The sequence below is a fragment of the Seriola aureovittata genome, chromosome 11 (genome assembly GCF_021018895.1).
Source record: "Seriola aureovittata isolate HTS-2021-v1 ecotype China chromosome 11, ASM2101889v1, whole genome shotgun sequence".
Taxonomy (NCBI): domain Eukaryota; kingdom Metazoa; phylum Chordata; class Actinopteri; order Carangiformes; family Carangidae; genus Seriola; species Seriola aureovittata.
This window is the reverse complement of record NC_079374.1, coordinates 4,316,813-4,340,443: the sequence shown is the minus strand read 5'-3', so window position 1 is coordinate 4,340,443 and position 23,631 is coordinate 4,316,813. Positions and strand designations below refer to the sequence as shown.

Sequence of the window (23,631 nt, the reverse complement as noted above, 5' to 3'; positions counted from 1 at the left end):
GTTTGGCGAAGGGTTTTAATCACTTTGACACCAAAGAGCTTCAGTAGCAGTAAGGAGCCTGAACAAAACACTGGAGTTGGACAAGAGTTAAAAAATCAGTGGCTTCTAGTTGCTTAATTTATTCATCAAGGTGAATGAAGCTCAACCTCTAATGTGGACGGCGTAGAAAGGAAAGGTTATTGAACGATACAACAGTTGTGTAGTTGCAGAGTTCATCACTGAGGGTTGTTCGTTCACAGTACAACACTATGTTGAATTTAAGTTTGATTTTCTTGAACGATGGACTCTGGGTGACGTGTTACGTCTGTCTGCCTGGTTTTCAGACATTTCCATGTTATTAATTTCTGAACTTTCAGAAAAATTCCTGTCCTAGACGTAATCACGATTTGTGTGTTGTTCTGAAGTCAGAGACTAGACAGACTTTGCATAGACATAATTTGAAGCTGTCTATATCTGACAGTTTCTTTCCACAGTCGTTTCTGGTACTTGTCGTTGATTTATGTTTTTAAAGATGAGTCGACTAGAAGAGTTTCAGCCAAGTGTGGGTTCAGCCAATATGGGTTGATTCTCCCTGCTGTCAGATACGACCCATAGGAGCATCTCCTGAAAAACCCCTACAGTGGCTGGCGTACCGGACCTTCGTCGTCATGGTTATAACAGTAAACATGCAGCTAACCTTACTGAATGATCATGGTTTGGGTGCATTCATTCCAGGACTTTTGTTGTCGTGGTTACAATGATAAACTCGCAGTTAAGGTTGCGGAGTGGTCATTGATAAAAGAAACAATGATGGCTGTCAGTTTCAAACAGGAAACGAACACCGGTGGACTGACCCATTCACCCAAACCTCCCTCTAACGCAGACTTATACTACACTAGCTAACTTCCTCCTCTGCTCCTGTCACAATTACTGTGGCCACTAGAGGTCGTCTAATAATAAAACGTAACTATTTCAAGTAATAAAGTAAGCTGCTAACACAGACGACCTATGGGCTTGTTGGAAACACTCTGACAGTCACTTAAAGGAGCGATTTGTAAGTTGTGCTATTGCTACATAGCTAACGTTAGCATTAGCAGCTGTTTACTTAGAAGTCTTGGCAAGCGCTTCAGCCATCGTTGTGTTTACAAGACAAGAGGTTATAGTACAACCTCTGAGAAGCGCTACTTCTTAATAGCAGCTTGGACGCTACAGTGACTCGGTATCGGAAAGTGACGAGACAGGCCATGGCTAACTGGTTGGCATGCTAACTTACAGTACAGTACAAGAAAGGAAGTGATAGAAATAGAAGCAAGACAAGAGGCTTGCTTTCCACCGCTGGAGTCAGCTCTCAAGTAGTAGTAATTAAGGTTGTCGCTGATCTCGCAAAGTTTCTTCTCGACTGGAAAGTAAACAGCTGGTAATGCTAATGTTGGTTATATAGCAATAGCTAACTTACAAATCACTCCTTTAACCTTGTATATAAAGTAAACATGAATAAGGTGAGTAAACCCTTCTGCTTTGCTCTGTAGACAAATCACATCACAGGGATTTTCACCCACTGAAGATTCAAGTAATTTATTTGTCATTCTGAGTCCACATAATTAAAGATGCCACTAATTAGTGTAATGCTTTTCATGATATAATTCACAGATTAGAAATGTGTTTGCCGTTACAGTGAATGCGGCGCCTCTAAGTACCGAACTGTCACCAGGCTCTTCACACACACACACACACACACATACACACACACACACACACACACACACACACACACACACACACACACACACACACACACACACACACACACATTCCATGTCTGACCACTCCAGTCTAAGTTTTTCCTCTCTACAGACAGCTGCTGTCTGGAGACTGAAAGCCGATCCAGAGAGAGAGAGAGCGAGAGAGAGAGAGCGAGAGAGAGAGAGAGAGAGGGAGAGAGAGAGAGAGAGACAGAAAGAGAGAGTGAGCGAGAGAGAGAGACAGAAAGAGAGAGGGAGAGAGTTTCATCTGATAGCTGAAACACGTGTTCCGTGTTTTAACATTTGGTTCCTCTCTGTCTTTCCTTGAGGAAGGCACCTCCCGCTTCCTCTTGACCTCTGACCTCGCTGGGTAATCACGTTCAAGTGTGTGTATGTGTCACGGCAGGATAAACAAGTGAGTGTGTATCGATAGGTCTAGGTGGATATTTCAGCGTAGCGTGCGATGAAGGGATGGTTCTCTGTAACAGCCAGAGGGAAACACACTCCAGCAGGTTATTTTCTATGAGTAGAACAAAACATCTACACTTTCTTTGGCTTCTCTTTCTGCACACTTGTAATTAATTTAACAGTTGCTGTCCAGGGTGAGAATATCTTGCCAGGGAAGTTTCATGACTGTTACACACACTGCTTTATGATCTTTACCCCTGGAAACATTGGCTAAACTCATTGCAAGCAGATGGGACATCCATCAAATTAAATTTTAATAACCAAGCAAACTCTATGAAGGATCCGTAACATTGGTATTATATACCTGTAACGGAAAACAGCTCAATCCTTTGTTCTGTGAACACACCAGCTTCTGCACCACCGCAGTTTGTTCCATAATGTATGTTTGCATGACGGGTTTCTGTCTGCGTGTCTACTGCTGCATTCGCTCGTAAAACCTGACCACCTCATCAACAGCAATTATTTACGAACGACTACCACGCTGCTCCAGTGACCCTTAGAGATATGCATGGTGAGAGAGCCTCTGATGAAGCACGCATGATGAAGCAGTTGTTGGATTTACCCGAGCGTCAGAGGAAGTCCGTCGTGTCATATCTGGTTTTTCTGCTGTTGACGAAATGATCTTTAAAGAAATATGTGCTGGTGTATGTGATCGTGTTGTTCTCGTCTTCCCAGTTGGACCGTCTGTAGATGAGATGCTGATTTCAGTTGATTTGATGCAGGAATGCAGCTGAAGTGAACAGATTAGGCTCGACTCTCTGCTCCGAAAACCACAGAGTGGAGCTCGTACTGCGTCGTGGTCTAATTTACATATTTCCATACAGGGGCCTGATGCTTACAACCAGTGGTATTTTAAAGATTTGTCCACCTCAAAAACAAAAAAAAGCAGGTTTTCTCGCTCCTAGTGGGATCTAGCCCCGCAGATCATTTTGGTTTTCTTTGTCCAGGTTTCGTGATCGTCGGGTTTGGGTTATGTTTCTGCCTTCACCTTTTGTTGTGACACATTTTTACCTTTTATTCAAAAAAAAAAAACTGCAGCTCCTGTGATTTGGATATTGCACTTGGTCATATTGAGATTTCGATAATGTTTGGATTGATTGTTCAGCCGTAAATGGAGGTGAATAAAATGTTGTTTGTGGTGCTCATGGCAAATAAGAAGCAAATAACTGAAGAGCATTTCTCTCCAGAAATAATGTCCGTAATTCACAGATCTCACTGTGATCAGCTGGCACTAGATCGGTAAATGAATTGCACTTATATGACGCTTTTCTAGTGTTATCGACCACTCAAAGCGCTTTACAACAGCCATCAGGGGCAGTTTGGGATTCAGTATCTGCACTGCAGGCGCCGGGGATCGAACCACCGACCCTCTGATACTAGAAAAGCTTTTAGTCCTGCTGCTCACACTGAGGTCTGTGGTTTGTCCGGAGTTAAAGGGATGTTGCTGTCGTATTATTTTATGCAATTACGCAACGCTGTAAGCATCAGGAAGGAATTTCTATTCCACCTCCATCGTATAGAGGTGGAGAAGAAGAAACGTTAGCGACAGATCCCAGCAGAGAAAATCAGTTTTTCCACAGTTTGGATGAACTGACCCTTCAAGCCAGTGAATCAGAACCTTACTGTTTTTTTCCTCCAGTCTGCTTTCCCTCAGACCAGCACTGTTTGATCCCAGGCTACAATACTCAGGGATTGTGCTGCACTTCTGCTGTGTGTGTGTGTGTTGTGTGTGTGTGTGTGTGTGTGTGTGTCTGCATGTGTGTTGTGCTGAGTCAGCTCCCTCCAGATGGCAACTCTCCATGTGGTAGGAGCGCAGCACAGATGATGTCATCACCCCCAAACCAAAGCTTTGATCTGATTGGTTTCTGCAGAATGAGTCAGATGGTGCCGATGGACGAGGAAGAAAGAGAGAGAGAGAGAGAGAGAGGAGAGAGAGAAAGAGAAGCACACACATGCAGTTTACATACATATGTACATGCAAGCACATACAAGTAATTCAAGGTCTTCCTCAGTTTCCTTGAGTAGGTGAGAGTATTTTTGCTTTCATGGCCGTCCGCCAGCCGAGCTAACAGCAGCCTTGAGTCTTTAATGGGAGGAAAAGCTCATTGTTATCGCTGTGGAAACAGCAGGGAGAGTCTCCGAGTGAGTCCATTATGCAGACACGAGGAGCAAGTAGTTAAACTGGACCGAGGAGAGAGACATAGATACTCAGACAGAGACGGTGACAGCTGTCTCTCTAATAATTGCATTGTATTGTCTCTTTCCAGCAACTGTGTCTTTATGAGAAGAAGCTTCCCTATGGAGAATACATCATCTGTGTGAAGCCTGGCAAGCACTTAACTATTACAAGCTCTCTCTCCTCCGTGTGTGTGTGTGTGTGTGTGTGTGTGTGTGCGTGTGTGTGTGTGTGTGTGTGTGTGTGTGTGTGTGTGTGTGTGTGTGTGAGAGAGTATGGAGGTTGTGAGAGACAGAGTGAGAGAGCAGTGTGTGGTTTGTGTTGGAAGAGTGATGGATGTGGTTTTCATCTGCAGGGGAAACTGAAGCTGAGGCCATTAAAGTGTGTGTGTGTGTGTGTGTGTGTGTGTGTGTGTGTGTGTGTGTGTATGTGTGTGTGTCTGTGTGTGTGTGTGAGACAGAGAGAGTGTGAGTGTGTGTGTGACAGAGAGAGAGAGAGAGAGAGAGAGAGATTCAGATAGGACACACACTGTATTCAGCCTGCAGTGTTAAAGAATACATGAAGGTAATATGTTAAAATAATGAGACGGAAATGAATAATTCACAGTCAGTGTGATACTGTGAGTCGAGGTGAAGCAGCGCTGAAGTTTAACATTACGTCGACATTATACAACCAGTGAGTGCTGCTGCAGTGTGTCCCGGTGCAGGTCGGTTGCAGCTGACAGTCATTGGATCAATTTATTGAAATCAGACTGTGTGATGTTCTAAAAACCAGTCCTGGCTCTTTGGCTGGAGCACAGCAGGGAGGCCAGCCTGTAAACCAGTCTGTCGCTGACTGACTGAGTGATAAGGTTACACCGTTGGTTGTTGCTCTTTCAAAAATGATTTGGCGTGAAGAGACAGTGGAGCCAGCTGAACTCAACTTAACGCCTAGCGACAAATTGAGCGAGCTTTTGGAAAAACCGTGGATAATTTCTTGCTTTTTTAAAGTTATTGTTTTGGGCTTTTTGCCTTTTATTATAGACGCAGTGAGAGGGAGACAGGAAAGTGGGGGGGGGGGGGGGGGGGGGGGTATCGACTCCGCAGGCACACACCTCTATGCCGACTGCACGACAGCTGACGTGAATGAGCCTCTAACTTTCTCTCTGAGTGATCATTTTACAAGTAAATCCAGCTGAAATCACAGCTCTGCCTTTGTCTTTAACTTTATGTGTTTGGTGATTTTGTCAGACGACGTCACGGTTATAAAATCAGGATTTTTAGCAGCAGCTTGGAAGTCTTTATGGGCCGCATTTCAGTCACTATTTCATACTTGTTCCAATTTTCTGACAACAGAAAAGCATGTAAATGAGAACAGCTTTATTAAAACAGTGTATATGTGAGCACAGAGAGGAGGAGAGAAGCAAACAGATAAAGGGCTGAAACTCAGTCTTATACCAGGTTTTCACCGTCTTGTTAAATGAACATTGGAAGCTGTTTGTAGCAGCGCAAGTGGGAGATTTAGTGTGAACAGAGTGGACACACACACACACACACACACACACACACACACACACCTGCAAAGCCACTGGTTGTTTCCATTGGTTTATCACCATGAAACTAGAGGTCATTTAGTATTTGCTGGCACTGACACCAATCTGATGTCAGTGTTCGTCCCCTTAATATCTGCTAAGCCGTTCATTCATGCACATGTCGCTTAGAATCGCCATAAAAAAGGTGCATTAAAAAAGAATAACATCCAGTGTGCTGCTGGACATAATTAGTGACAACACAGCACAATAAACTCCAGTGATAAAAGAAGTTCACTAACTTGTCTGCAGATGTGTGACACTTAGCCCCAAGTGTCTTGAAACTCTTGTTAGGAGCTTTGCAGCTACTAATCTGCTATTCAGAGTTCCTGCTGTTGTTATTAAATGACTTGCTGCTGCTGCTGCTCTTTAATTAAAAGAAATAAAATAACTGACAGTAAAACATGTGCGGTGTAGTTGAAAGGTGTCCTGTGGCGTCTCTGCTGTTGTTATGAAGTAGTCCCTGTTTGGTTTGTGTCACGTGTGCTGGGACGCACCTGCACCTGCCGACAGTTTCACATTATTCTACCCGTCAACAGTCAGTCATGTGACCTGTGGACGCTGCGGGTTTCTAATATTCAAATAATCCGATTAGCCAGCGCTGCAGAGAAATGCATTCAACAGGTTTGTTAGGCCTCAAGGACACACAGCCATTATCTTTGGTGATAAACAAGATGTAAACACAACTGTGCTTGTTTACACGAAAGCTTCACCTCCAGGCTCACCTCACCTCACCACCAGCTCTCTCTCTCTCTCTCTCCCTCTCTCTCTTTTCTGTGCAGTTTGAGGCATAAACGGAGGAAGCAGGAAGCAAATTTATCATTGATGAACATCCAATTATGCTTCAGTCAGGTGAAGAGCGGTTCTTGTGAGATTTGAGAGGTTGCCTAGCAACAGGACTCAATTGGTTGTCTGTGTGTGTCGTCCACTGCCTCTACCCAGTTGTTCAGTATGCGCTCCATCTCCGTCTGCGAGACTAAAACATCTGTGTGTGAAGGTGAAGGTCAGTGTGTGTGTGTGTGTGTGTGTGTGTGTGTGTGTCTGCTGCTCTGCTCCGGGGAACAACGTCTCGAATTCACACCTGGTATTAACATCTGACGTCGCTGATTAGATTATGTGTTTAAAAGCATCTCATCGCTGGTATTAATTAGAAAAGTTATCATCTTCATTCTGCCCACTTTGGGATTGGATTTAAATATGCAAATTACATAGGTGGAGCTGGCGGACTTGTTCAAGGTGAAGGGTAAACGATGCCGCTGTATGAATCTACTTGTTTCTCCTTTGCCAGGAAAGAGCTTGTCTGTAGCTGTTTGCTGAGCTTTGCTGAGATACTGGGATGAGGTGAAGCTGACGTTTCAACCACGTGGTCTGGACAATCCATTAGTTTTCCCAACGCAACGCAATGCTCAGTACTCCGCACTCCCGGGTCAGACCACACCCGGCTCTGAAGTCGGCCTTCATTTTGAACTCAACGACACACCTGTAAGGTTTCATCACTGTACCTCGCACTGTTGTGACATGGAGACTAAATGTGTCCACAGACAGAGAGACAGCTGCCAAACGACTGAAAACCACCTCTGTGCTAGTAACTGTTACAGCCGGTGTCTCCAGCAGATGATTATTCATTTTTGTACTTTTCTATAATCTATAATCCTTTTTTTGTGAATATCGGACTAAAAAGAGAAAGTCAGAAAGGAGATGTTTCTTTGGGGGAATCGGTAGCGACTCATAGACGTCTGAAATATGAGATCCTTCACAATACACGGTGAGGGATCAAAAGCCAGAGATACTGGTTTAATCTTTAAAAATGCATTGTATGTCATGAGAGGATGATAAATCTTTAATGTAAAATCTCTCATCTAACGCCTCAAACGTCTACCTAAGCACAGAACTTGTGCATGTAATCACCGCTGGATACTGTAAGAGCTTAATAAGGCCTCAAACACAAATGCGGTAATAGATACAAACAGCTGACGCAACCCAATCCTGCCAGTTAACACATGCTGACGAGGTTGGACGACACGTGTCTCTTTGATCGGGGGGTTCGCGACCCGCGCCGGCGTCATTGATTGGTGAATGGATGAAAAACCTGCTGAGCTGAAGCTTGGTGGATTTAAGCGTCCGCGGCCATTAATCCAAGAATAGTGTCACTTTGAATTCTTGTAACATGTCAGCTAAGCAGCATTAGATATGATAGACCCCAGCAGCCCCCTGTCTCCGTGGTAACACATGAGCTGCGGCAGCCGGTTGTCGAGGCAGCTGTTGCTAGGGTGCAGACGGGCTCACCTGTTGCCTTCTAATGACATTTAGGCATACACACACACACACACACACACATGACCTGGGCATGTGTGTGTACGTGTGGATGAATGTGACACATGTTACGGCCTCTCACAGACACGGTGGTTTGGTTTTGCATAAAGCTGTTAAACCGTGCTTTCTGATCGTTACACACACACACACACACACACACACACACACACACACACACACACACACTCTCTCTCAGCTACATCGGGCTCCTGCGACCTTTTTGAATTTGGCCACACTTGTGCTGATCTGGGAGGTGAGTCTCTCTCCTTGCGTCATATCTGTGGTGATTCATCGCCTCAGCACCTGTGCGGGCGTCTGCCGGTTGTCTGAGCGACCTCAGTGTCACCTTCCCGCTCTGATGAAAAGCTCGTACCTCTCACCGCGTCGTTACGCGAACTGAACTTAAAAAGCTGGAAGCGTCTGACGGCTTATCTCACTCCCGCACTGCATTGTGGGTGCATTTTCAGTGATGCTAGCAGTCCTTCCTGTGTCGCTCCTGTGCCGGTTACCATGAGCGCACTGGTGGGGGTGGGCGTGTTAATGGTTCCAGCAGGAACTGCATGTTGACCTTTAACATCTACACGTGTGGAAACGTTGAACACCAGCTATGTGTCTCTGCCGGGGGGGGGGGGGGGGGGGGGGGTTCATTGTGACCTTACCCCTGTAGTTTGTCATAAGAATAGACATACTGGCAATAAAATGGATCTCACACACACACACACACATATGCCACTAGCAGTGACATCACTTCCTGACTGTGTGACCTTGCTATAAAGAAAGAAGCGCGCTGCACACGCCAGAATACATTCATGGTTGAACGTTCATGTTTTTTTCATGTGGTAGTGTGGGAATAAATGTTTCTGTAATGTTTGCCTCCTGTGAAGTGTGTGTGTGTGTGTGTGTGTGTGTGTGTGTGTGTGTGTGTGTGTGTGTGTGTGTGCGCTGGAGGCAATCCCAGCTGACACTGGGTGACAGGCGAAGTATCCATCCTGGACAGATTGACAGTCCATCACAGGGCTGACACATACAGACGGACAACCGTTCACACACACGAGCAATTTTAGATTCGCCAATTAACCGGTGCGTCTTTGGACTTGAGGTGGAACCCGGAGGAAACCTGCACATGCACAGAGAGAACACGCTAACTCCATGTAGAAAGGCTCCAGTCGGTTCAAACCCAGGACGTTCTTGCTGTTTAATAATTCATTTGTTATTTATCTGAAATGTCATTTACAATCTAAACACACAGTATGTGACCTCTGCCGCTCGGGGTTTCTCAGTGAAAACCATAACAAAAGACAAAAAGATGTTGTGAAACAGTGTGGGATCATGGGAGCTGTTGTCTTCCCCGCCATCGCCATCAGCTTCTCCCGGTTTGGATTCTTTCAGTGTCAGTCGTTCAGCAGCCAAATTATCCGCAGAGCTCTCCTCCTCTCCAAATCAAACAGACCTGGTGATTATAATTACAACCATCAAAAGTTCTGAATGAAGCAGCTTCACATTAATCCTCAGTGTTTTTCGCTGATGCAACACGGCGAACACGAGGCGTCAGGGAAGCGCTGGGGGGCTGAGACTGCTGCCGACCTTTGTTTCAGATTGTTTCTCTGATAACTCATGAACCGGACGTTGTCGTGTGTAAAACTTTAACACCTGCGTTAAAACCAGGCGAAGTCTGGACTCACGAGCAGCGAGGGCGCCCGACTCCTGAGCGCGGGGAACCTCCCCGGACGCCCATAATTACTTCTGCAAGTCATCAGGGAGTTCAGAGGTAACCATAGCAACTGGTTGGATACATGCAGCAAACCAATTGGGGTAGGCTGTTGATCTGAGACGCACACACACACACACACACACTCACACACACACACACACACACACACACACACACACACACACACACACACAAGAGCTTCACAGCAACAAAACATTAGAGCGACATTGCTCTGGCAAATGAAAAAAACATGAATAGTCTCTGAAAGACTTCTGAAGACTTCTGTGTGTGTGTCTGTGTGTGTGTGTGTGTGTCTGTGTGTGGTGTGTGTGTCTGTGTCTGTGTGTGGTGTGTGTGTGTCTGGGTTTGGTTTGGTCACAGTGGTTTTTTGTGTAGCTTTACTCCTTTGAAACACTGTAAGGCACTAAATCAGTGATACATCACAGAGACTGCGTGTGTGTGTGTGTGTGTGTGTGTGTGTGTGTGTGTGTGGGTTGCAGTGGGATGCTACAGTACTTTTCTTTACATTAACTTTCAGATGTAGTTTTCCAAGTATTTTCAGCAGTCACTGCAGCTCATCTCTCCGGCTGAAAGATACGTGAAGCACCGTGCTGCAGTTTGTGCCGCTCTATATCTTCAGCCATCATTAAAATAAAACCTGACAACTGTGTGTTGCGCGCGGTTCCCCCTTAAAACGTCGAGCCTAACCGGCCTGTATTGATACAACAGACCTGATTAGCTGTTGAGCCCGTTTGGCTGCTGACATGATCTACAGTCACGACTCAGACTGTCGGGTTTCATTTAGGATACACGTTGAATATAACGATCTCCAGAAGGAGTGAAGTACAGACTGCAGAATATCGCCAGCAGTGCAACACACAAGGATCAAACTTTGAAATGTTGCTGACGGGAAACGTCTGAATGTCTTTACCTCAACCACCTTACCTTGGATACAAGCTTTGTTTATCAAGCTAGCGTCATGTCATGCTGAAAATGTGAAGCATGTAAAATATTGTGTTTCTAATTTACCATTACCTACATTATAAAGTCATTTCATCACATTTTAGTTACCATGACAACCAAACTGACAAACTATTCTCCCATCAGTAACCATCCAAGGTTAGCAAGTGAGTGTGTCTGTGTTTAAGGTTTCGGACCTCGACTGCTTCTGTCAGGTTTGGGTTATACTCGTTCCTGCCAACATTAGGCTTTGAAAATACATTTTTAGGAGGTGAATAAATTAATGATATATCTACATGATAAACACATAACAAGATTCATTCATCACATGTCAATATATATATAGACTATCAGACAATGGGTTGAAATTGTGTTTCTATCTCGTGTTTCATACAAAATCTGGCAATTTGGATAATGTCAGACACACGTAAAACGTATGGACGATGTGTGTGACGATTATTTATAAGCAAGGTTGAAGGCCGTGCTAATTAGGGGAGATTACCTTGAAATACGAGAGACTCCCGGGAAAACCGTAGGAAGGTATGGTTGTGCTACAGAAAAGCCAATTTGTGCGGTTTTCCACCTGTCCCTCCTGGAGGACAGTCATAGTATCTGTTTGTCTTGGTTCGTCACATGAAAAGTGACAGAAGACGTTTGAACCGCGGTCCCTCTCTCATCTCCTCCTCCTCCTCCTCCTCCTCCTCCTCCTCCTCCACAGCTGGACACGGCCAGCTCGTCATTACAGAGGTGTGGTCAGAGCGGGTTTCTGAACCTGTTCCACCTGATGAAGCGCCTCTGATGGAGTTAACGAGCGGCTTCACTTTTATTTTCGGTCACACCGTGTTTCCTCTAAATTTCCACTGTCCGTTCTTTTAAAACTCTTGGAGTCACCATCAACCTTGGTGCACGGACTCTTTGATTTAGGCTCAAAATGTTGAACATTTTACTTTTTAAACCAATGTCCAATCACAGTTTTGAACTAAGATTTTATTATTTTTATTATTATAATTCGGAAAAAAAAAAAAGTCTCTGTCCTGACACCAGCTTCCATGTGATGCTCGCTCCAAACACTCAGTGGCAGGATGATATAGCTCAGTCTGCAGCCTGTGACCTGCCCTGACTCCGACGTGCCTCGGAGTATGTGTTGACTGAAGCAGGCTTAAATTGAATTCATTTCTTTCATCCTTTCCAGCATGTAAATGAGGCCAGACGCAGAGAGAGAGAGGGAGAGAGAGAGGGAGGGAGAGAAAAGGGCGTTTCAGGGCAGTCAGTCATTCATGGTTATTAGAAGTTTATTCACTGAGGGTTTTTGTGCTAACAAGCTGATGCAGAGCGACGAGCACTGCCGGCTGTTTGCTCTCTTTGCTTAGCAACGCTCTCTCAGTCTGAGCGCTTAAAAACCAGAAAAATACACCGGGTACATTTTTTCTGTGATGGTGGTGCAGGCTTTTCCATCTCCTCACTTTTTCTCTGTTTTTTCCTGCATGAAGACAAAATAAGAAACTGTCCTGCATCTTCTTACCTAAAACACAACACTGTATATTCTAGTACAGATAGACGTTGAACCTGAACAGTAGTAGTCTCTGTTTTTCCTGGTTTTCTCTTTTTCAAACGGAAGCACTGTGGTGCTTTGAAGACGGTGTGCAACCCGAGTCCCGGACATTTCAAAGACAGAAACCATTGTGCTACTGGTACGCAGGTGCTGCTCACATGTAACTGACATGTGTGATCTGACTCACAGGAGCTCTGAGACTGAACACAAGTTGTAAAGAAAGAATGTTTTTAGTGTTAAATTGTTGTGTGTTGTTTTGTCAGCAGCTTATTCGTGCAAGTCAAACTCGATGGCCTTAAATCGTCAAGAAAATATTCACAACTGCATCAAAAGTATCAGATTTTTATACAAAACTGTGAAGTAATTATCTTGAATGTTCAGGAAACTTGAACCATTAACTCTTCAGTTCAAATCAAGCTTCCAAACTCGTACTGGAATATTTTGTTTGTTCTCTAGAATGACACACAGAAGAATTCTTTCGTATCTTCCAGGACACGATAATTTGTTTATGCCCTGCAAAACTGTTATGAATCACCTTTGAAGAATAAAATAAAAATGAATTAATCATGTCACAGCTCTATGGTTTAGGTTTAATCAGATTAATGCACAAAAACAACCTGGTTAGATTATGAAATAACCAAATGTTCACTGGGTTAAAGTTTAAGGAAACAGCAATATGGGTTAAAACAACTAGTTTTTACTGTTACAATATTTACAATAGTGACCACATGCTCAGGGTTAAAGAGCGGTCATGGTTATGCTTTAAATAAGATGCCAACAATGCCTCACGGTAGGAAACAGGAAACAAACAGCTCTATATTAACGTCAGCTGACTTCCTCCTTTAATCCCGATGGACAAGAGTCCGTAATTCCTGCGGCTGCGACGCTTCGTCACGTCAACGTAAACACAGAGCGTGCTGTGTGAAGTGACTGGATCTGTCCCATCACCTCCCACATCTCCGACTATTTTGCAATTCAAATATGGAGGCCTGGGTCTGTGCCAGCTGAAAGCCGTTTCTTCCTACATCGCTGGATAACTACATGACAACACAGCTTCACAGAATAACAGCTCTTAAACTGACATATTTCTTTGATTATTGTAAAAAAAAAAAACAGTTAACTGTTGACGTAGACGGGATGGACTCATCACTTGCTACTGTTGGCTAGCACGCATCTGCAAGCAGCCATTATAGACTACCTTTCATTTACAATGGAATAAACCCTGTGCCATCTTACGCTTCGATTCGATCATCGATTTATTAAGATTTCTTGGTCACAGGTTCTGAAACGTTCCTGATTTCCTCTTTTTCATGTTGTTAAAAATCATTACAGTCCGACAGAAAAGGTTTAAACACTGACAGATTTATTTTAAAACTTCCATCCTGTTAATATCTCTGATTTCATTACTGCTGCTGATGCTGCTGGCACCACTGTTACTCTGGGCTTTAATGCTGGATCTACTGTTTCAGCTCCCAGACTCAGACTCATTTAGTCTGATAATTGCTGGTGGAATTAAATCTCTCTCTTGTATGGATGATGGAGAGTTCACTAAAACGCACACACACACACATACACACACACACATACACACACACACACACACACACACACAGAAGCGTATGTCAAGTCAATTCAATGGCCCCAAGTTATTTAGTCTCGTGTGTTTAACAGCCATATGCTGCTGTAATCACTGCTCTATCGCTACTGTACAAACACACACTGTGTGTGTGTTTATGTGGTGAACATCTCTGATGAAGAAAACTTATGCCGGATCAAAAGTGTGTGTGAGAGAGAGAGAGAGAGAGGGAGGGAGATACAGAAGGAGAAAGACGAGAACAAAACATGCCAGACATTTATTTGAATACCTGAGAGCAACTTACTAAAGCTTTTTAAAGCTTTAAAACTTGTGTGGATTCTTTGGCCGCAACGTTATGCTAATGAAATGTGTTGTGTGAGTAAGAGAGGAGCTGATGGAGAGAAGGACGGAGACGGCGGCGGAGAGATGAAAGAATAGTCAACATGTTCTTTCTTTTTGTCCGTCCTCTCTGTTTCCCCTCCGGGAGCCCACAGAGGCGACGTGTTCATTTTATTTACTTGATGCAGCAGCTTCTGCTGTCTCAGCGTCACAAGAAGAAGAAAGGAAACAAATTGTGTTCATGTGGATATTGAGGGGGAGCGCAGACTGACATCACGTCTCTAATGCAAATCTGATCATAATAGAAAAGAAGAGCGAATTACTGTGAACACTTGCGACTTACCTTTTTATCATCTCCTGCTGAAGGCAGAAACAACTCGTCTAACTCGTCTAATGCATCACACTAAATACCTGAAGGAGGATTACTATAGGCCAGTTTCACACCTCTGAATTGCTGCCTTCACCAGTGGCTTCATTAGAGGCTTTTCTCACCCATGTGATCCAATCAGAGGCGGTAGGATTAAGGATGCACATGTCATATTAATGTGCCAAAGACAGAAATTGTGACAAGCTTGAATGAGATTGACACAGATTTACTGTTTGTGGCAACTTGTAAATCGGCATATTTCTTTGATCGGCATTAAAAATTTAAAGGAACTAGTACCTCGGGACGGCTGGTTAGGACAAAAATAACTGTCTTTTTTTTAAATTACTTTTTCCAATTCTCGATTTGACCACCTGTGTGTCTCTCAGTCCTCAGTGTCCTCTTTTTAAAAACACATTTTTTAAAAAAGGCTTTTAATTGAGATTCTATTTGTATTATGCTTTTATTATTTTAATAATTTTAAGTCTTTTTTATTTCACTGTATTTTATCTCTGTTCTCTATTATATGATTGCAGTGTGTTTTTTAAAGGTCCCATATTGTATAAACGTCTCTGTCCATGTGTAGTTTGATTATAGATCAGGTCTAGCTTCTATATTAATACTGTGAAAGTATCAAAGCCTCAGTCCACAGAGAAATGCACACAGCCTGTATTCAGAAACTGAGCCTTAAAACCAGCCGTCAGGACTTCTGGAACTTTGTGATGTCACAACGAAACAGTCACCAAGCTCCGCCCACCTGGACCCACCATCCAAACTTGCAGGATTGTTTTACCTGAAATCTACTATATTTTGATTTGATAACTCAGAAAACAGTCAGCCAATCAGAAGAGAGGCTCAGAGCCTCCTCTCTTCTGATTGGCTCACCGACCTGTTGTTACTAGAGCTGCAGAGAGAAGCCTGAGAGAGGAGATGTAAAACTACACTGAGATTGTTTTTGGTTCTTAAACCACAAATATATCTTCTTATGGATCAACCCCTTGAAATAAAACACAGGAAGTGTAAAATATGGGACCTTTAATGTCTGTGAAGCACTTTGTAAACTTTTTTTTCACATAAATACACAAATAAACATATAAATATACAGATTCTTTTATTATTAATATTATTATTATTTCTCCTTAAACCAAACATAGTCTTACTTTCTCAGTGATAAAATACAATTTCTCCTTGCAATGTTTCAAACTGACGTCCCGCCAGAAAGCGCAGAAAAATGTCTTAATTAACTTTATAGAGTCAACTTTTTTAACCTTGCTGCTGCTGCTGAAAACACCTCTGGGAGTGGTTTCAAAATAAAGTCCCACTGCAGCCTTTTATTATGAGGCACATTCAAGAAGTGATGAGTTAATATCAACAGCAGCTGCGTCCGTCAGCATTATTCCATAGCAGCAGATGAACAGAGCAGAGCATCATGGGGCTCCTGCTGTTCCAGTGACTGTGTGAGCGACAGAGTGACGGCTGCTAGCGGCTGATAAGTAGACTAGAATATGCACAAAGTTCAGGCTGAATAAATGCAGTGAAAACATCGGCCCTAATACTTCTATTGTGCAATTTACAATTCGCAAACAATTAAAAACGACTTGTCGTCTAATGGATGTACATCCTGACTCTCTGTTTATAGATTTTGTCCTAAAGCAGGAAACACAGTTATATAATACGAAGGTCAATCAGAGCTTGATTTGACCATGACGAGTGAATTCTCACGCTGTGGAGAGTCGGTGCTGCGCTGGGAGAGACAGTTGAGGTCAGCGTGGACAGTCAGCGGGGAGACCGTCAGCTTGTAGTTTGCAGGATTTGAGGACTCTAAGTTTTCACCACCTGACTGAGCCAGTAGGATTCAATCAGACATGGTTTTCCTTGTGGAGTTGATTGTGTTTGGAAATGAATGATGATGAGACGACTGGGAGAGTCTTTCCACGTTTGGGGAGAATTGTAAAAATCGTAAATGCATGCAGATCTTTTTCAGAAAGATAATCTCACTCCTTCTCCTTTCTTTCTCTGTCTCTCTCTTTCTCTTGTGTGTGTCACACAGTCACAGTGTGTTGGACTCTCCTCCCATCTGGGGACAAAGCATTCAGTTTTAGGGATAAGACTTGCTTTATGCTTACGGTTAAAATTGTGTTTATATAACGTTAATGATTCAAGTCACAGTAAGAATTGCTCCGTATATTGATGTGATGCCAAAGCAGTGTGTGTGTGTGTGTGTGTGTGTGTGTGTGTGTGGTGTGTGTGTGTGTTTTCCTTTGTGCAGGTGTATCGACAGTTTAAAACATTTGCATAATCCTCTCTGTCACTCTCTCTTCTTTTCCTGGAGAGAAACAGTTACAGAGACGGACAGAGAGAATGTACGATCATATTAAAAACAACTAAAAAAGGTTGAAAACATTCTGACAACTGAAAGTATTTATTTCAACAAAACGTTTTTATCCTGGTTTCAAAACCTGTACATTCATTAGTATGATTAGTTTGCTCAACCCTGTCTCCTAGAAGTTAAATGATTATATTAATAAACTATCTTACAAATATGTTGTGATGTCATCACTGATGTAATATTTCTTTACTGTGGAAATGATTTTAAATGACAACAAACAATAGCTGTGTAGGGTAAATAACTGTAGTTAACGGTCGGAGACTTGTGTGACGGCCGAAGCTTCACCGTGTTCTCCCATCATCAGGTTCTTGTGAGTCTCTGCGGTTCCACACAGGAACCGAACCTCTGCTGCTCCACCACGTGACTGTGACTAACTCTGACTCACCGTCACGTTCCCGTCAGAGACCAGATGAAAATCACGGCCCGAAAGAAAACTGAAATGTGCGTGTGCGTGTGTGTGTGTGTGTGTGTGTGTGTGTGTATGTGTGTGTGTGTGTGTTTGTCCTGACAAGACTGACAGCTTCCTGTGTGTGTGTGTGTGTGTGTGTGTGTGTGTGTGTGTGTGTGTGTGTGTGTGTTGAAATGACAAAAGCTGTTTCCCTGTTTCCTCCGAACAGTAACGGACAAACGATTCTCACACATTCCCCCGCCCATCCCATTCACACACACACACACACACACACACACACACACACACACACACGGACACTCCTTTCCTCTGCTGTATGTTTTATGCCATTGGAGGATAAGCTGTGGATGTTGGCAGCAGACTCTCCTCTCTTTGTTCTTTCCTTTGTTTCCTGGAGCACAAACTGTTTTTCTATGCAAGTATTATTTGTATTTGAACATAAAGACACACAAACACAAACTCATCTGTTCTGGACTGGCTTCACCTCCAGTCTCCAACCAGCAAACAGTGTCTCCATCCTGGAGGAAGATCGTGAAACCGTCTGCTGCGGTGTTTTTTAGATCCTTTCTTTTCAAAGTACGCAGTCGGATGACGATTCGAAACACAGCTACTGTGTTTTGTCTTTAGCTAACACACTGTGCTTGAAGTGGGAGGGTACTGTAAGTTCCTGATTACCTGTAGGACCTGTTGGGTTCAATTCCAGGTCACACTTTGCATCAGGATGGCATCCGAAGGAACCAGCTGTGATCTGATTTGATTTTCACTTCAGGAAAATTGGGCAATGACAAAACTCCTATTGTCTCTGAGCTGTTTAGCACAGAACCTCACCTCTGTCTGAGCTGTGCAAACATCCGCATCAGTGTTCAGGGACATCTGTCATGTTAGTGTCAAGTTAGTACGTGATCCTACTCATTCATATAATATGTAGTTGAGAGATTTTCTAATTAATTTCAGCTGTTTATGTCGTAGGAAACGAATAAAACTTCCGCCAAATTTAAAACAGAACATGAAAGCACAGAGCAGTATTTGTTTGAATGGGGTTTTTAAATGCCGACACATTGTGCTTGGAAAGCAGCTCTGATTGTGTGCGCATGAAATAATACATGACATTTTATTGTAACTTCACTAGCGGAGGCTGGAAGCAACACAGATGGGACCGGAGCAACTTGAACATTAACATCCAGTAGAGAGAAATGAAAGTCACATTGAGGGCGGCTGAGCTGCAGTAACCTTTCTAAAGCACCGCTCCACTGGTTTAGCATGTTTTACTCACATATATTAGCATCACAGCTAATCGTTTTGCTGTATCTTTATGATTTTTTTTAATGTTTTATTCCAGGCATCTGGTTTTCATTCATGTCTTCACAGTTGCTGCTCGATAATGCAGCTTTATTGCAGATTGATTGAAAGATTTTTTACTGCTGTACAAGTTAATGCGACGTGTAGATTTGATTATCCCTGTCATGGATTAGACAACTCCATCCATTTCTTCCAAGAATCTGCCATTGAGAAAAGAATGAAAATCAGGGGCGGCCTGGTGGTTTGAAAAGTGACATAATTTGTGGTTGAGGAAGTAAAACGTGTGGATAAAATCTCTGACACATCTCTGTAGGTTAAACATCAGGCTTAGATCAGTAGTATTTCTGTAAACCACTGGTGCTCTGTTACACACGCCAACATAAAAACTCAACCACAGTTTATTATTTAACAAAATGCAGTTTCAGTTATTGAAAATATTATACAGTCATACGTGCTTTATAAGTGTGTGTGTGTGTGTGTGTGTGTGTGTGTGTGTGTGTGTGGATCAGTCTACCTACCTTGCGATACTTTGAATTCGATGCCGATACTTTTTATGATGAAATCCATTTTAACAAAAAGAACATTACGCCGATCACCAGCATTAATAGATCTTGGTCCAAGCATGCTGCGTGCTGATTGGCTCACTGAAGCTGTTGAGATTTACTCATTTCCTCCTTAGGTAATGAAATCAAATGAGGCATTTTTGGTCGGACCATAAAGGTACTCAGATCTGGCTTGAATATTAAAGTGGCCCCTTCAGCCTCGTTTCTATTGGGCTATTTCTTATTTTCATGAATTTAAAACGTTTCTGTGTTTGTAGCCGGTGCTTTAAAACATTACATCCACTCTTAAAATGAAGGAATAGATTCAATCAGAGCTGATGTCTCTCTTTCTTTCTCTTCTCTCTCTTTCTGTGTCCTGAGATAGATTTTGCCGACTTAGCGTTCTCACTGTGGAATGTTCTTGAAATTTGTGTGTGTGTGTGTGTGTGTGTGTGTGTGTGTGTGTGTGTGTGTGTGTGTGTGTGTGTGTGTGTGTGTGTGTGTGCGTGCGTGCGTGCGCGTGCGTGCGTGCGTGTGCGTGTGTGTGTGTGTGTTTTTGCAGCCAGGACAGTGTATCACATGCACATACACACAGCAGGACATGGACATTTGGGCTTGTTTTCTACTGAGAGAGGGAGAGAGGTGAGCGGGTAGAGAGAGCATTAATAGAGACGAGAGAGAGAGTGATTTCATAACGTGACAGACGGATGACCAGATGAGCGGAGAGGGAAGGAAAGAGAACAAGACCAGGAGACTGAAATCATAGAGATATGAAGATTATAAAGGATGGAGGGGTGACGACCAACTGAATCTCACCACGTACTGTACACACATGATTCAACGCCAACAACAACGCCACTGTATGTTAAAGACCAAAAGACCAAGATAACTGTCAAAGCTGGATTTCTGTGTGTGGGTGTGTGGGTGTGTGGGTGTGTGTGTGTGTGTGTGTGTGTGTGTGTGTGTGTGTGTGTGTGTGTGGGTGTGTGTGTGTGTGTGTGTGGGTGTGTGTGTGTGTGGTGTGTGTGTGTGGGTGTGTGGGTGTGTGTGTGGATGTGTGTGTGTGTGGGTGTGTGTGTGGATGTGTGTGTGTGTGGGTGTGTGTGTGGGTGGGTGTGGGTGTGTGTGTGGGTGTGTGTGTGGGTGTGTGTGTGTGGGTGTGTGTGGGAGTGTGTGGGTGCATGTTCTTTCTCACAGGAATGTTGATCTGATAATGGGATTAATGCTAAAAGCTGAAATCTCCCCTGACTGACTGTTTCTCTGTTGCTACCCAGGGTCATTCAGGACTGAAGGCATCAAGGCGTCTGATGTTCTTCCTGTGCTGAAGGAGAAAGTTGCCTTCGTGTCAGGTGGGTGTTGTAGTCAAATCACTGAACCTTGGGGTCCAGGACAGGATTTTCGAGGCCCAGTGGAGAGTGAAGCCATGACATCACGTCTGGACTGGCCTCTGCAACTCAGTGCAATCTCTCATCCAGCTTTTCTTAGCGTGTCACTTTCCATATTCTACGACAAATCAACATCCACAACAGCTTCTTTTTTCAACACAGTTATGCAAAGGCCACTTTTTGATCACAGAAAAACTACAGCTCCCATGATAAAAACTACAAGTTTGGCAGTGTGGATACTTACGTCTTAGTTTCATCCATGTACATAAAATTCACCAGCGCTCTCTTCTGTTGTCATTGCTGCTGTTATTACAGACACGTCTCAACTAACCACGCCCCCTCGACTCGCCTCTTCTGTCGAGCCGACGAACTCCGCCTACCAGCATCTGGGGCTTATGGGAAATAGTGTTTGTTGAAGGCCACTCAAAACATAAATATTGAGTAAACAAGATACTAGGTTGTTTGTCAACAAACCGTCCTTATCTAAACATGTGAAGCTAGCCACAGGACATACTGTGGAGGCTCTGCTCCAGTGCTGGAGTTTTAGCTTTAGAGTTGTTATAAGTGTCAGTGCGATTTTGAATGAGTTTTTTTTTTTTTTTTTTTTTTTTTTAATTATTTTTTATTATTACTTTTGGAACAAAATCTGGAAGTTCTGGTTTCACACACAAGTCAGGGAAGTTACTGAGATCACAACCACAACAGGCAGACAGACAGGCAGACAGCCAGGCAGGCAGGAAGGCAGGCAGACAGGAAGGCAGGCAGGCAGGCAGACAGGCAGGCAGACAGACAGGCAGACAGGCAGACGTTTTATTAACTATCATAGATTTTGTTGAATGTCATATTTTCTCAGCTGGCTGAACTTTACTACTTTAATAGGGAACGTCTACATTTTCAGTTTTTGGTGGAAACCCAGCGATGGCCATGAACCAGCTTAATTTATGCAACATTACATTACAGTGATGCATTACATTACATTTTAGTTTGATTAATTCTCCTAACAGATGGCTGTGAGATGAGCTCATCAATGCTGCAAACTGTTTTTTTTTTTTTTTTTTTTCAGAGTCATAGAAGTGCAGAGTTGTGCAAATTATCATGAGCAGCGTTATTGGATTGTTTTGATTTGTTGGTGAGCTGATTGGATCTTTATTAGCTCACCGCCATGAAAATATGCTTTTAAAAGTTATTTATCGTTGTATTATTCCAAAACATTGAGTCAGCAAGGTGCATTTCCTACAGCAGCTGAGTGATCGTGATAAAGTCTCAGCTCAAGTGTTTTGTGATTTACTCTTAGACCAAAATCTTCTGAGTCATAAAGCTAAGATTGACACACCTTATTTTTAGGGTTAGGGTTAGTTTCTCTTACATCTGCCAGCTTGGAGCTATTTTTAGCTTCGGGGTGTTTTGTTAATACGGCCTCAGATCTCTAACTTGTCAGTGCAGCTCCCACCAATGGTCTGGGGACCCTTCTGTCAAACTCAAGGTCAGCGGCCTCATCCAAGACAGAGAGAAGTCTGCATACTGATGGGAGGTGGAACAGTTCTCCCCATAGTGTAGTCAAATCAACTTGAAGCTGAACACTGTGGATATGACAGTGGACGTCCCCCCCCCCCCCCCCCCACACACACACACACACAAACACACACACACAGATCCCACTCAGTCGTACTGTGACAGCCATAGAAACCTTCAGGACTGCAGAAAAGATCATTGATGCGGACCAGGAACTGCTCACCTCCTGAGTCAGGAAACAGGCAGGGAAAATCATCACAGGCCCTTCACACCCTGAGCATGACTTATGTGAACTTCTCCCCCATGACCGGCGCTACACATCACTGTGGGCCAAAACAAGCAGGGAGAGCAGACACAGGAGCGAATTCACCCCGCAGCCCGTCACGCTCAGCCATGAGATGTATTTAGAATCTGCACAAACAAAGAGTTGACCAATAAAAAATGTTGTATATTGTTTTTCCTGAAATATTGAAAACCTAAATTTCTTACTACAAAAAGCTGCTGCGAATTAAGAGTCCAAGCACACGTTGCAAAAATAGATAAATACAAAGTGCACACGAACATAAGCCTCAGTCTTTTTGTGCTTTTATTTTGAAACCTGTGTCCCCCTGCTGGTATTGTCAGCTCTACAGAGAGACTCAGGGAAAACTACGTGAATCCAATCTCTTAAATTCTTATTGAAAAAGAGACCGGATCAGAAAGGGACTGCTCAGATCCAGAATCTGGTCTCACCTGGTCTCTAGGAACCAGGTAAACCTATGATGCTGGTATAAAGTTGTACTATAAGGCGTTTAATAGTGACCTTTTTGAAAAATTTTGAAATGCTCAACTTAATTACACATTAATGTAATATATAATAATTAAGTACTTGTACTATAGCATAAGATTTAAGTGCTGTTTTTCATTATTTGATGAGTTTTAGTAGTGTTTGAGTTCTGGTTCTTTCTCGCTGTACTGTAGTAATGTGCACCAGTGAAAAAGTAACTCTGAATGAGAAAGAGAGAATGGGAGAGAGACCTAGAGAAAAGAAAAGGAAGGGAGAGAGAGAGAGAGAGAGAGAGTCACAACAGCAATCAGTCATCAAGATTCCTCCTCAGATTACAGCAATGCACTTCCTCCCAAATCACACACTTAAACGCACACACACAGACCGATTTTCCACGTCTGAGTAGCAGTTTCATAAACAGTTTGATTTGTGTTTCTTACATTAATCTAACCAAAACATCTCCACACACATAATTTATCACAGAGAGGGAGAGGGAGAGAGTTTGTGTTTCAGAGGCTGTGGAAAGTCTGCGGACCCGCAGACGTCGCTGTGCTGGGACTTATGTTACTGATACGGAGATAT

At 43.3% G+C, this 23,631-nt stretch overlaps 1 protein-coding gene across 2 annotated transcripts in view; it reads left to right on the top strand.

Moving 5' to 3' along the window:
- Window positions 1-23,631, top strand: part of kalrna (kalirin RhoGEF kinase a) — a 141,340-nt gene that overhangs the window by 18,939 nt on the left and 98,770 nt on the right. For both annotated transcript variants that reach the window (XM_056390017.1, XM_056390018.1), the window contains exon 2: window positions 20,661-20,735. In XM_056390017.1, the coding sequence (XP_056245992.1) occupies window positions 20,661-20,735 (75 nt within the window). The remainder of the gene's footprint in view (window positions 1-20,660; window positions 20,736-23,631) is intronic.